Raw genomic sequence first — 15,854 nt, 5'->3', positions numbered from 1 at the left:
CCCTTCAACAGCCCCATCTGGCCTGTGCGCAAGTCTGACAGAGAATGGAGATTGACTGTGGACTATCGTGGCTCGAATGAAGTGACTCCACCGCTGGGCGCTGCCGTGCCGGACATGCTGGAGCTCCAGTATGAGCTGGAGTCCAAGGCAGCAAAGTGGTACACCATTACTGACATTGGTAATGCACTTTTCTCCGTTCCCCTGGCAGCAGAATGCAGGCCTCAGTTTGCCTTCACCTGGAGGTGTGTGCAGTACACCTGGAACTGACTGCCCCAGGGGTGGAAGCACAGCCCCACCATCTGCCATGGACTGATCCAGTCTGCCCTGGAAAAGGGTGAGGCTCCAGAACATCTGCAGTACATTGATGACATCATTGTGTGGGGGAACACAGCAGTGGAAGTATTTGAGAAAGCAGAAAAGATCATCCAGATTCTACTGGAATCCAGCTTCATCATCAAGAACAAAGTCAAAAGACTTGGAGGTAAAGACAGATGGCATCAGATTCCCACTGAAGTCATCAATAAAATCACCGCCATGTCTCCACCATCCAGCAAGAAGGAAACGCCAGCTTTCCTAGGAGCCATAGGTTTTTGGAGGATGTACGTTCCTGAGTACAGCCAGATTGTAAACCCTCTTCACCTGGTTATCTGCAGGAAGAACAATTTCCAGTGGAGCCCACTTTCCAGCAACAAGCCTTTGCCCAGATCGAGCAGGAGATTGCTCATGCAGTAGCCCTTGGCCCAGTCAGGACAGGACCAGAGGTGAGGAATGTGCTCTACTCTGCAGCCAGGAGCCATGGTCTGCCCTGGAGCCTTTGGCAGAAGGTGCCTGGTAAAACCCAGTGTCACTGGGATGCTGAAGCCAAAACTACTGTGATAGTAATGCTGAAATAATTTGTCATTACCAACTAAAAGCCTACATTATCATTAAAATCATCACTTGCTTAATGCAAGTACAGTTGAATTCTTGACTGTAGGATCTAATGTTATGAATTTTGAGTTATGATCTAAAAGTTTTAGCCCACGTGAGGAAGACATGACTGCACTCATTCCACAGCGCCCCCTGTGGCTGCGGGGGAATCACTGCACCTGCCCAGCCCGGAGCCACCAGCGCCCCTGCTGGCTGTGCCTGGAACTGCACCCACGGGAGAGGGCCTGACAGCCCAGAGAAGGCTGCTGCTGGGAGTCCTGTTCTGTTTGTTGCTGCTCTTGTTGTTTGTTTGCCTTGTTATGCACACTAGTAAAGAACTGTTATTCCTTTTCCCATATCTCTGCCTGAAAGACCCTTAATTTCAAAGTTATAATAATTCAGAGGGAAGAGGCTCATATCTTTTCCTGCCTTCCTTGGCAAACATCTTTCTTTCAAACCAAGACAACTTTTCCTGGAGGTTTGTCCTGCTATGCTTTTGAATTTGTCAAACAAGAAAAATCTGCTAGGATTATCAGCAATGAATTTGCTAGGAAATGTGTTGTCATGGCTGTGTTTTTTAGTGTTTTTCCTCTCTTGCGTACTGCTTTAAGTTGGGAAAGATGTATCTAAAAGCACATGCAAAGGCTGAAAATAAGGAGTGCTGAAACCCCAACATCCAGGAGAGGATGGCAGAGAGCAGAAGGCTAGGTCTTTTCAGTACAGCCTTCCTGACCAAAAGCCCCAGCCTGGTAACTTCCCTGTCTTCTCCAGTAATCTTGAAAGAAAATGGTCAATGATGGCAGGGAGTAAGGGGGTAGTTGTTAATTTTAAGGAAGTAAAATTGTCATCTTGATATTTTGGATTTCACCAGGTTTTACCAGGGTAGCCTCCAAGTCCGAGAGCCAGGACAAGTAGCTGGCTCTGCATTTCCAAGTCCTCCAATACAAAGGTCCTGGTAATTTCTGACTCCCCAAACCTTGCAAGTCCCCATCATCTGGGCAAAGCAGAACCTTGTGTAACAGTCTGGTCAATACAGCCTCATCCCTTTATGTAACAGTGAGAATGCAACGATTACAAAACCACTTAACGATCTGCAGCTCCTAATTCCCTGCTTAGTTCTTCATCCTTATTTAATAATCTTTGCTTGCTGAGGTCTCCCCCGCCCCATGACAAATGCCAGCTCTGTTTACTTAGGAAACCTGTGAGTCTGGCCATAGCCTGTGGGGTATCTGGAGCTCTGTCCAAGCCCACACTCCAATATAAGATCCTAGGGAAGTATCAAAGTAAGAGTTACAAGTAGCTCTTTATTTCTTCAATAATTGCATTTGCAACCTTTGAGGAACTGATGGAAATACTCGGAAGCAAAAACAAGCCAAGGATGATTAGACCTGATGATCTTTGAGGCCTTTTCCAATCTACATGATTCTATCATTCTCTGATTCCATGAAATGGGGAAAGATGAAACAGAGTGAAATGAATCCTCCTTTAGGTATCTGAGGACAGAGAAAGCAGTGCTATATTTGAAATTGGACCCAGAGAGAAGGAAAGAAAGAAGCACATAGGATTAGCTATAAATTTCACAGTTATTCTGAGCTGTTGGACCCATGCCTCCTCCCTCTGCCTTAAGAGGTTTAAGGACTATTCTGAAAGACAGGCGATTGGGAAAGAAGGTGGCTTAATGACCTAAGCCCTAGGTTTGAAATACCTGGACCATCTATGTTTGAACACTTATTAATCCTGATAAACAATTTGATCTGTTCTTCTGCAGTTAGATTGAGTTTAGAAATTTTTCATGATCAAATTTTGGAAACAAAGCACTGCTTATTGTGTATAGAGTCTTGGTAGAGTCCACAGTGGTCCACTTAAGATGATGAGTTTATTCACCACAGGGTTTTCAGGGCCAGAAATTGTCCCTTTCCACATGTGTGGCCACAGCATGTGGTGTGAGCTGGCTGAATATCCCCGTAAGGGATCCCTGTCACTTCCAGGAAATCACTCCCAGGGAAGAGCTAGGCAGCCAAAAAACCAAGTTCAAACCACTCTGGCACAACCTTGGATAACCATGCTGTTTCAGATGACCTGTGTATTCATAGCTGACAAGTCAATTATTTTTAATCTCTATAGTTTGAAGTCCTAAGAGTTTTTTAAGGATCTGTGAAGATTAGCAGCGCTGTTCTGGGAGCCAAAGGATAATGCCCTCCTACAGCTCCAGGGCTGGGGTATTAATGGCCATTGTATAATGTGGCAGTCCCTCACTGCCCAGCTTTGCCCCAGGGGACACACATCTCTGTCCTCACCAAATAATGGTGAGCAGCCTCCAGGAAAGGTACGTGGACTGACAGCCTGAAGCAAAAACCTCTCATAAAAGGACAAAATTAAATTTCTTTCTCCTCAGGAGATCCAGTAGCTAATGAAAAACTGAAATGGGCTCTGGACCCTAGGCAGTCACAGATGGGAGTGCCCTGAGGACCAATTTCATACCATCAGCAAGCTCTCCTTCCATTTTTGGAGACTCCTTTTGTGTTTGTTGTGTGAATCAATCTGTTGCAAGTGGCTTAAAAAAAATCACTCATCAGCAAAAGCAAAAGCACAGTATCAAAGGGCACAAACACATGAATGACCCTAATGTGTCCTTAAACTTCTTGTTCATCCAGTCAAACTGTTAAAAGAATAAAAATGGGTCTACATTTTTATGAAGCTTACTATGTATAGAAACACAGAAGACTTTGGGATATGTAAAATAAGTTCTGAACCCATTTTTTTTGGTATATCTCCAGCCCACTCCTCAGAACCACGTTAGGAGAGCTCTGTCCCTCTGTTTTACACCATACCCAGAAGGGTACCCTGTGAACTGACTCCATGTGCCTCTGTTCATTTGGGCAGGGGAGGGTGCAGGACTTCACCATCACACATGTCCCCAAATTTGTCTTGTATCCTAAGCTGATTAAGAAGATTTCAATAGCATTAATTCCATTTAATAAAAATATAACATATATTTGACGATTACAGAGTTAAATACCAAAAGTAAATAATTTATAGCTTCCGCCACTTGTAATCAGCTCTGATTATTATGTTGTTGGGCATTATTTAAAAATTTATGTTTTTATTCTTACAGTAGCCTTTTGCTTGTGAATTAATGACTTCCTAAGAGGCAACAGATACATTGCTGTGCATGCTGCAGAGAGGTGTTTTACAGAGCCCAGAGACACAAAACACCTACCTAGATACTTGTATTGAGAATGATTATAGAGCAGCAGATGGGTAAATCAGCACTGCAGTACTCTTTTAATAACATCATAACACATTTATTGTATTCTTTGTTGTACTCACAGAACCACAGGATGATCTTTCTAGGTTACTGTTATGATGTTTTTCACTGTTTAATGTTGTGTTTTGAGATGTTACTGTAAAAAGTGCCATATTTATCTCAGAAAGTTCTGTATATGTGCAACAAGATCACTGTAGCCTTCTGCATCCCATAAATGTTTTCTTTTTTACCTTCAATGGGGTTTTTTTGGTGTAGAAAGAAAAACATTTCTCATCAATGCTTTTATGAAATGCTTCTGGCTCCACATCATGTAGACAAACATGTCTACCTTCTCAGTATTTCTGTTCCTGAGAAACAGAGACCAGCTGCTGGCTACCATGTCACCAGTCGTTTTGGCACAACTGCAGAAAGCGGCAAGAGCTTTCCTCACAAGTACAATTTTTCCCAGGTTTTTTTTCAGAGGTGGAAGACTTTTGACCCTGGAGTTCAATCTCTTCCTGTTTGGGATGGACCATATAATCCCCCAGATCAGAATTACATAGCCAAACACATTACACTGGTTATCACATTGTCCAAACTTCTGATGTTTTGTCAGACCAACAACAGTGACACCAAAATGCAGAAAGAAAGCAAACAAAATAATATTTTCCAAAATCCCAAGTGTAATGTAAGGGAGAAAGAAGAAAATTAATCTGTTCATGGACATCCAGCAATCCTAAAATTAATCTGTAGTTGCAATAAGCAGTATGAACTGCAGTAAAAAAGCAGCAATGTGAAATCCATTAAACCACATTCTTAATAGATATATCAAATCAGATTGGAAATGCAATCAGCAAAATATATTTTGACTTCCAGTAAAATACTTTATGAGATCCTTCTTGAAATTATACTTGCAGAATGGAAATTTAAGCCCATGTGCCAAAAAGAAGATTAAGTTTGTAGTGCATGATATGTCATTTTTGGTTAAGCATCTGCTTTTAATACTGGGCCTAATTTTGTTTGAAAATTATATGTAGTTACTGTCAAATTTAATCTAATCTTAAACAGTGGTTGAATGGTGTCTTTGCTGCATTTGGTTGTGATTGCTACTAGAGTAAAACAAGAAATCACCAGAGAACCTGCAGAGGGCCTGTGGAGCAGTGGTCAGTCTGCATGACATGCACACACCATTTCTGCATGAAGGCTGAATCCAATATGTATGAATACATTTGATTTATCTCTTAGGTGCCACTCTGCTGATCAGCCTTGCACAGAAATCAAAACAAGCACTACAAGGGATTCCCAGCAGCTCTGACCCAGATCAGCATCATGAGGGCACAATTGTGAGAAATCTAAAAGGAGAATGGAGAAAAAAAAAAAAAAAAAAAAAAAAAGAGGATGGACTCTTATTTAAAGAAATATATCCAGTCTTTGATAACCCACATTCACTTCCACAATCTGTTGTGATTGAATCTAGGCAGGTAGATGTGTGGGGATAGTTTTTGACATTTTAGTTTGTTTTCAATGGAAGGCTGGTCAGCAGAGTTCTCAATTTCAGTATCTTCTAGCCCTTATAAATTCCTGTTTGTCATCATTCTTTGCATGCTCACATTTGGTTCTTTGTCACAAAAATATACTGATAGTGCCAGGAGGTCTTCAAAAGACACCTAAGGTGTGTCACTTAGGGACACAGGACTTGGCAGTTCTGGGTTAACTGCTGGACCTGATGACCTGTCTTTCCAGCCTAAATGATTTTAGGATTCTGATTCTGATTTTGGCAATGAGTCACACTGCATCCCTACAGGTCTTCTTTTCCTGTAGTACAATACTGAGGACTGATTAATGCCTGCTGTAAACCTCAACTGGCAAGATGTCTGTTGATACATGACAATAAAACTGAGTAACTTGCTAAAGCTACTGGATACTCATGCAACCTTCTCTTTTCAGTCAAAGGCCATCTGAAACAGACAAGTCTTTCCAAAGTCTTCTGAGCATTTGGATTCTGACCAATTGGATTCTGATCACAAGACTAAATTTACCAGCTGTTAATTCTTTTTGTATGCACATAAGAAACAGTTGGAGCAAGTATGCTCCAAATTCAGCAACTGTTTCTTCCATCCTAACCACATTTTTACTGAAACAGAAGAATCTGACTATGGAGGCCTGCCCTTGACAGGCTTCTATCAGTAGCTCGAGCAAAGCACTAAGAAAATAATGAATCAAATCAACCTGAAATGCTCTCTTCCTGTGAATATCCCTAATCCTCAATATTTAGAGACTGGTTTATACCTTGAAGGCTTTATATCCCATTCAAAATGTTCATCACAGAGACTTGATTTTTATTTGGGTAAACCACAGTATTTAGGGTTCATGCCAGAGTGTTGGTTACAATTTTAAAACACTTATTACATGATCTCTCTCAGATGAATAACACCTGGAACAGCTCTGTGGCACTGGAAATCATACACAATTATGCAGTCTAGATGTAAACAACTCTACTGTAGATATCTCATTAGTACCAAACCATATATCCCAAACTCCTCTCTTTCACATGGCAGTCTCTTAAAGAAACTTCCTTAAAGAAACTTTTCTCTTAAAAAATTTTTCTTAAACTTTCTTAAAGAAACAAATTTTTTTTCATGTCCTCTTAAAAACTGTCAGTAAAAATTTCTCAGAACAGATTTGCCACTCACCTCCACATCTCCCAGAATTTCAAGAGAGAGCAAAACTGTCCTTCCTAACACCTCTTCCTATAGCTCTTCCAGTTGAGTGCATCCTTTTATCCTTTTTTAATAGCACAGAAGATTCCTATGTTAAGGTGCTTCATAAATCAATGTGTATTGTGGGGAATTTGATGACCTGTTTTGTGCAATTGCCAGAAAGAACAGAAAACAAATGTTGTTAAATAAGTGTTTTTTCTTTCCCTCTCTCTCTCTCTCTCTCTTAGGACGGATTTATAGACTTCTTGGAGTTCATAGCTGCCATAAATTTGGTTATACGAGGGAAAATTGACCAAAAATTGAAATGGTATTTCAAGCTATACGATGCTGATGGAAACGGATGCATTGACAAAAAGGAACTATTAAGCATATTCAGGGTAAGAAAGTTATGATCAATAGCAAGAGCATTTGATATAGTGCATTGCCCCTGAAACAGTGGTTCATCATGTGCTGTAAATGGATTGTCAGTACTTTATCTAATGCTCTATGGTTGTAAAACCAGAATTAACAGTGGCTAGTAGTGACACTCCTCACATTAGTTTTTTCCTTATTGAACACATCTAAGTACTGTTTTACTTTAAACCATAGTTCTACAGATAAAATAGTGAACTACTGTATAAACAATAGAAACATTACTGTGATAAACTATACTATAAGGCAGGGTAGAACTGTAGCAGCATCACGAATAAAACAGATGGTTACAAATATATGTGCCAGTCTATCATGAAAAACAGGCTTCTCAAACTGAACTTGCAGCAAGAAAAATATAGCTGTCATCAAAATATTACAATATTTTAATTTTTGAAAGGCTTTTAGATTTGTTTGCTACAAATGCCATTACCCCTGTTTTAAAACTAAATCATAGAAATATAATTTTACTATTAAATCATGTAGTGATATTTGGATAAAAATACTTTCAAAATTTTGCAGAAAATGGGTCCACTTCAAGCCCATAAAACCAAAGAAGTGCAATTCTTTCTTTAAAATTATCTTCATAATTTTCAACTTGCTCTAATGAAATAACTTTGTGCTCTTCATTAGCTGCTTTCATCCAAAAGGAATGTTAGTGTTCCTTACAAATATATATGACTCAATACTGCTCCCTAAATGTGCAGAACTCACTACAGATCAAAGTTTTGCTGCAGGAAGCATCAAACCTAAATAGAGTTTTAATATCATAACAAAGAATGTACTTTTCCTGGATTCTGCATTACTGCTGGTGCCAAACCAGTCACTGTTAGGGACTTTACAGCCAAAACTGAAAGGAACTGCAGCCAGATGGAGCTACTGGGTCAAACAAATAAAGCTGATCACATAAAGAGCAGCTTTCTAAAAGTAGGAGAAGCTGAATCTTCCAGATTTATCCTTTGAGACTAATGAAATCTTTCTTTCGCAAATATTCTCCATTAATTTTCTCCCAGAGCCAATGAATCAACAGTCTGGGGCTTTATCCAAAATGAGAATTAATATTAAAATCCTTTCAATGTAAAGAATATTTATTTTTTTAACTTATGTGGTTTTAAAACCAGTTTAGACCTCTGTGAGTTTTCATCTCTTTTGGAGTATAAGGACTTTAAGTTAAACCTGCCTAAGTCATTGACCTAGACTAGATTAAAAATGGTGGGACTTAAAAGAAAAGAACAAACATGCTCACAGCCATTAAGGAGTGCCCAGCTTAAAATAAGCATCAGTAAACAAGAGATTGTGCAAAAAAGATATGTCATATCTGAGACATTAATTTAGAAACACAGAAGTGCTATTAAACTGAAATCTGTCTCTACAGCTATGCAGACTATGGACCAGCATATCACTACCAAGCATCAAAATTCCTTCCAGATAACTATGCACCCTTTCAATATCCAGTATTTTACTATTTAAGGGCCTTCTGTGGTAGTCAGGGACTCAAATATTTCAGGAACCACTGCTTTACACTTGGCACTGCAATAAATTTAACTGTGGAAGGGAAACAACTTTCTGCAGAAGACTGCAGGAGGGTCAGACATATAAAACACCAAAAGTATGAATTAGTAAGAGAAACAGATTTATGTAACAATTTTTTGTAAAATTATTGCTGCTTTTTGAAACAGACAGGAATCTGGGGCATTTGGAGGGGCATTCGAGAATTCAAGAATTCCATAACAGTGCTAAATAAGTTTAACTTAGATTGTTTTAAAATATGAGGATATTAATTATATTATATTATATTATATTATATTATATTATATTATATTATATTATATTATATTATATTATATTATATTATANTATTATATTATATTATATTATATTATATTATATTATATTATATTATATTATATTATATTATATTATATTATATTATATTATATTATATTATATTATAAATATACTAATAGGAATGAGACAACAAAAGAAACAAGTGACACATACAGTGATTTATCTTACACAACACCTCAAGATAATTTAATTGCAGAAAAACCAAATATATACTGTGCCAAATATATAATGTATATGCATGTTTATATATGCACATATTTTCCCAGTCAATGGGACACAATTTTGCAAAAACATACATTTACACTTTACTCCAAATATTGAGTCCTTCTACAACAACGACAAAAAAAAAAAAAGTAGAGGGTATTTTTTTGATTTTCTTAACTTCTCTGGAGGACAGGTAAACTGACAGCTTCCAGGACTGATGGTCTAACTTTATTTGTGATTACTAAATTAAACATGTCTTAATAGAAAAATGACTTAAGCTTTCTCTGCATATGCTTTCAGCTGGGAAAAACAATACTGCATTTAAATCACACAGACCAAAGGGCACTCTCTGAAGGCATGGAACTCTCTAGGGCCAGATAAAAATGCTGATGTGGAATCTAAAGTGTATTACAGAGCAGAGGTGCCACATGGTTCTTCAGACCTGCAGAGATATGCAAATTAGTCTGTAATCTCCACACTGTGTTATGTTAATTAAATTTCCAGTCCTCATTACTGAAGTTTTACTTGAAATAGCTATTTATTTAGTGATTTTTGAAAGGGTTTGTGAACTAAAGAGTTGCACTTCAAGTGCTGCTTCTGCCAATGTCCTGTTTTCACAGCTTGATGTGAAAAACTCTAAAAGAACTTCCTGTGTTTCTGCCCTCAGGCTATCCAGGCTATTAATGGCTACACCAACATGAGTGCTGAAGAGTTCACAAACATGATATTTCAGAAGATAGACGTGAACAATGACGGTAAGAATCTAGGTTTTGTTGGCATTGGAAGGGCCTCCCTCTGCAAGAAGGGGTTTGAACATGCAACTGAAGGATGACTGGTTTAGATAACAGAATGGCCAAATCTGTTCTTCTTTGCCCTTTTTTTTCTTCAGCTTTGCAGTGAAGTGTAAGCCAACTGACAAAGGAATTACATGCAGTAAGGGCTAAAAAAGAGGTCCTGCACTGTTCATCCAAAATGCCAGTTCTCAGGTTGTACAGAAAAATGAAAGTGTGATTGGCGGTGGGGGAGTAACATATTTGTGTTGGGATCACCTATTTAAAATCCTTTTAAAAACACCAAATAGGATGCATGGTTGCACATGCTCTAGCAGGTTCTAAAGACTGGTGACATCCTGGATGTTCCTTGAAGGCTGATTGTCAACACGAGCTAAGATGCATGCTCCTGTTTTTCCCTCAAGATACTAGATTAAGCCAATCGGTCTTGCATTTGTAAACTATCATTTCATTTCACTGCTTCAGAGTTGTTTCCAATTGAAAATTTGTTACGGATGAATGTCCCCCCTCATACTTCTAATCATGAAGACACTCCTTCCACTGGCAACTATGTTTTACATTTGCTGTGACCATTGATAAATTAGGAGCATTAGGAAAGAAAAGAAGAGCAAAGTCGGGTCACAGACAGGAATTTTGGGCAGTTTGGCAGATGGCCTTAAATTTCCTGCTGGTTTTGCAATTTATTTCCATTATCTCACAGAAATCTGAGGCCCATCACAGCAGCGGTGAGTCTGGGCCTGCCAGTGCAGTCTCATCTGGCAGCTGCAGTGTGGTCTGTATGCCTGCTATTGGTACCTCAAAATGTACAGCTTGGGATCAAGGGGAGGGAATCCAAGACCAGCTGACCTGAATAAGCAGGAAAATGGTGCAGCATGTCCATGTGATGAGTCCAGGAACCTCATCCACCCACACACCTGAGTCAGAGGCAATACAGAGGGAAGGAGAAGGGAACTCAGAGGAGTGCCAGGGATAGGAGGACAGTCCAGAGGAAGTGAGTGCAGGAGTGACAAAGCAGGATGATGCATGCAAGTGTACAGAGATGGCTTGTTCTGATTCTGCTTGTGGAATGATTATATAGGCTGTTATTGAAAAAAGAACTACAAACTTCCTCAGACCTCTGCATGCCAGCTCCTGGAGAGGATCTTACTACTTTCATTAAAGCCTAAAGCCCAGGATTTCTGTCAAATGATGGCTTTCCACTTTATATGAACCTGTCACCAGTGTAGCAAAGACATATGTGACCAAACAGCAAGCAAACTTTACTGACTATGGCTAGAAAGGGGTTCTCACATTTTTCAAATGCCGATCATTTCCCTTTTCCATGTCAGATGAAGTTTCAATGGCTGCCATGGACAAAAACCAAGACACAAAAAAAAAAAACCAAAACACCTACAGGGGGTACTTAAACCTGAAAACAGCCAAAAGTCAGCATGATAAGCATTCACCAGATATTCACGACTTGAATTGCTGCTCTCCTGCACCCCAGGGTCTCAACTTATCCAGCTATTTTCCTCTTTGCCTGGCCCTTATCATTTCTTACGTTATTATGAAATCATTCATTGTTGTGAATTTAACAAGAAAATTTAAACAATTCTCAGAGGAAACAATCTGGCTCTTCTTATTAAACCAATATTTATTTTTCCTCACAAGGTGAGGAATAGTATCACTGCAATAACCCCTAGAAAGAGAACTGTGTACACTTCTGTGTACTATACAAACAGACACGTGCTTAAAACTGCCCTTTGCTGACAAGGAAAAGAGCAGGAAAAGAGGAAGAACATTAAACAATATTCCTAGTCTTCAATAAAAGACATTTTATTGTCTTGAAACTTCCAAGTTATTAGCTGATTTTGACATGAGCCCAAAAACCCACATTCTAAATGGCCATTTCAGTTCCTTGGAAGAATTTATCTATCAAAGTACTTAGCTAATTTTTTTTTTTATTTTTTTTTTGTTATATCTGATCATGGCTCTAAATAATCCTAGTCAACACAGGGACTATACCCACTAATCCTTAGCAAATCACACCCTAATCTCTTCTAAAACCAGCTCTAAGATAAATTCCAGTTAGCTCAGTGAGAAGTGGCCAGTACATCTAAATTCAGCCCTGATACAGGCTTCATTAGAGCTCCTTTACACACTCATGAGCACTTTTAATTCTCTCAGACTTCAGTGAAAGCTGTGTTTGACATAATTTAACAGAAAAACAAGTCTGAGTTCTAGGATCTGACTGATGCAAAGTGAGAAAACATTAGCAAATACCTACCTGCATTTGCCTATCAGCAGCTTTCCTAAGGGATTTAATCTGGCAGGAATGGTGTTTTGTTCACTAGAGGGATTGCTGGGTTTCTCAGTTTCTAAAGTGCATCTGACTTTCTTTTAGGGGAACTGACTTTAGAAGAGTTTATCAATGGTGTGGAAAAAGACGAGGACCTAATGGAATTGATTACGAAAAGTTTTGACCTTTCCAACGTACTCAAAGTCATACAGAATGGCAGGAGAAACAGTGTCTGAAGGATCCAGTCATGGAGGTGGTGTCTGTTTCATCATTTCAAGGAAGATAATATTTGATATATTCAGAGAGCTTAATGTTGTCAAAGCCTGCCCGGGCAATACTGAGCCGCCTTCTCCAGGAGTAACAATTTTCACTCTTCATGTATCTCCTTTTATTTTCTTTATTCCTTCCCTTGTTAATGACTGTGGCAGCCACAGAAAAAAGAAAAAAACCCAACAACTTTTGCCTGCATAATAGAAAAGGTATTTGATGCAGTCAAAGTAACTTATTTGATCTTTATGAACATGTTGTGGTCAAACCCTGGCTAGCTCACTCCACTCTAGTGGGATGGGGAAGAGAACTGGAAGAGTGAAACATGTGGGCTGAGATAAAGACAGTTTAATATGGAAAGAAAATGAGTGGAATCAAAGCAAAGCAAGGAATCCATTCACTCTTTCCCACAGGCAGGCAGATGTTCAGCCATCTCCATGGAAAACATGGATCCATCGAGCATAAGGGTGACTTGAGAAGACAAATGCCATCACTTTGAACATTCCCTTCCTTCTTCTCACCCAGCTTTATATGCACAGCGTGATTCCACATGGTGTGGACCATCCCTGTGGTCACCTGGGGTCAGCTGTCCTGGCTCTGTCCCCTCACAACTCCTTGTGCACCCCCAGCCCACCTGCTGGCGAGGTGGGGTGAGAGGCAGAAAAGGACTTGTCACTGCGCAAGTGCTTCTCAGCAGTAATGAAAACATCTCCGTGTTATCGATATTGTTTTGGTCACAAATCCAAAACACAGTCTCATACCAGCTACCATGAAGAAAATTACCACTATCCAAACTGAAAACAGCATGTTCTCTTCTGTTCAGACTAATCAATAAAATCATGGAAATAACGCGAACTGCAACTTTCCTAGAAGACACAAAGTTAATAATATTTTTTCTTTTAATAATGTGTTCTTTAACCTACTATCTAAAGTGTGGGCACAAACTTTTAGGTAGGACTCTGTTCTATCTGGATGAATTAAGAATAAAAACTGCTTTGTATTAATCTAACATTTGCTCTAATCAGTACTCAAAATTGGATTCAGTTCTCTGGGAAACACTTCAGTTATCTTAATATTCCCAAGATGTTTATCCTCCTTAACAAGCTCTCTACTACTTTTGATTTTATTAATTTACTAATTAAATTAAATTAAAATTAAAATGATATTTTGATGTTTTTTCCAGGGCTCAGCCACTGTTCTTTCAAATTAACCTTTTATAAAAGTGTTGGAATTAAATTCTGCTGTCTTTGTAAAGCAAAGTTAGAAGTTCAAAGAATAGCAAAACCCCGATCATTTTGTAATCACTCCCAGAGATTTGTGTCCTTTGGCTTGTATGTCCTCCTTTGAAAAAAAAAATGTTTTTACTGGGCTCTTTGACATGGCTGCATGAGACAAAAGGTAAGGGGTATAAGGTAACTCACATTTCTGCAAAACAGACAGCCTTTCCCTGACTAATTTAGATATTTTTGCCCTGCCCTAATACCTGGGTAAAAGCTTTTAGCAACTGAGTCTTTCTGAGATCTCTACCTCCTGTCAAACTGGCTTGCGATCATCTCTAAAGGTGGTAGTCAGGACTGCAAAGAAGGAATTTGCAGAGGGCATGATCACATATTCTTCATTTTTTAGAAAAGCAGGCTCAAAGCAAAACCTCACTTTGTAAATAACAAGACTAACTCCATGAGCTGAAATAGAAAGGCATGAAATGTGTGCAAAGGGAAAACTATAGGTCTTTCTGGTTCTATCAGGATTGATTCTCTCTCAAGTCTGTAACAAGTTTTATCAAATTACTATATTACATCATAAGAATAAGTTCTCCTTGCCTGACAATGCCCTGCAGGCATCACAGTAATTACTCTTAGAAATACCAGAATTAAGCAAAATAATTCATGCAAGGAATGGTGCAGATTAAACAAAACAGTTATTAAGACTTCAATACAAAAGAGTTTTTCTTCCAAATTCACTTCAAATCCGTGTCCATTTGCACATGAAATGTACTTCATCATCTACGATTATTATCCCAGGTTATTATCTGGTTGATCAGTGGAATATAGAATGAATATGCAATATGGATCACTTGACATTATAAACAGTTCTGACATTATAGTTCTGACATTTGAATCTTTTATAACCTTAATAAAAAAATTAAAAATAAAATTATGTATGAGATTGCTGGTGCTTTGAATTTTAAGTTCTTGTATTTATTCATCTTTTACACATAAATACATTACTGTCAGTTTTCTCACACTCAGGCTTGAGAAAGTCTCTGCTCTTAGTCTGATGCTTTTGTATTTAAAGCCTATGAGGATGGTGTCCTTCAGATCTGGCTTTACAATATTTAAAATAAAATGGTTCAATCTAAGCAGCTTAGGTGTATGGAAACAGCTGTATTTGTGATTTTTGGTTTTAAACTAATGAAGTGATAGACTTGGAAAAATAACTATTATCTATATACACTGACACTTTTTAATAAGTGGATTTTAAAAGGAGTATTTCCATTTAAATTTGCCTAATTTTTCTGCATAACTGTAATTATATGGAGTGAATTACCAATTCTGGGAAAGTTCTGTGTTGCATTATAAAACAATGTATGTAAGGAAATGACTAGAGTAATTTAGACTAAATTAGGAAGGTGTAGCTGAAATGCTCATTTCCTACACTAATTTAAAATCATTTAGCAGAAACCTGTGTAATTAAGATGCAAGTAGCTGTATATTTTAATGTACACACTGTGGCACATCGTTTCAAAAATTGTTTATCTACAGTAACTCCACATGTTTGTGACTATACATAAGATTCTACCAAAATTTTTTTTTAAGTTGATTAACATACATTTCCTTTGACTAGTTAAACACAATTTGATAGACAGCTGCTTGAGATAAATGCATTATAGCCATAACTTCTATCTAAACTTGTCAGCTGCTCATCAAGTGTATCAGTAAAATCAGGTGACACGTGGAAAACCTGCCAAGTGTGACCCCTCTTCCCAAAATCTTGTTCTGAAACAACATGAAGCTGCAACTCATCATTCTGGAGGCGATTTGTGGTCACAAAGGGATGCTGTAAGCTGACCTGACTATCAGAACGCCTGCTGCTGGTTGGATGGGCAGCAGAAAAGGAAGAAGAAAGCCCAGTGTTAGTGCATGTTATGTACACACCTTAGCAAACTCTTGAGTGGTTTAGGG

At 38.5% G+C, this 15,854-nt stretch overlaps 1 protein-coding gene across 1 annotated transcript in view; it reads left to right on the top strand.

Annotated features, from left to right (window-relative positions):
- GUCA1C (guanylate cyclase activator 1C) overlaps window positions 1-13,776 on the top strand; it is a 37,375-nt gene extending 23,599 nt beyond the window's left edge. The window contains exons 2-4 of the mRNA XM_015617981.3: window positions 7,104-7,253; window positions 10,004-10,091; window positions 12,511-13,776. Coding sequence (XP_015473467.1) covers window positions 7,104-7,253; window positions 10,004-10,091; window positions 12,511-12,641 — 369 coding nt within the window. The 3' untranslated portion in view covers window positions 12,642-13,776. The remainder of the gene's footprint in view (window positions 1-7,103; window positions 7,254-10,003; window positions 10,092-12,510) is intronic.
- The last annotated feature ends 2,078 nt before the right edge of the window (window positions 13,777-15,854 follow it).

This window comes from Parus major, chromosome 1 (assembly GCF_001522545.3).
Source record: "Parus major isolate Abel chromosome 1, Parus_major1.1, whole genome shotgun sequence".
Classification (NCBI taxonomy): domain Eukaryota; kingdom Metazoa; phylum Chordata; class Aves; order Passeriformes; family Paridae; genus Parus; species Parus major.
The sequence above is the reverse complement of the archived record's forward strand: the minus strand, read 5'-3'. Positions and strand labels throughout refer to the sequence as shown.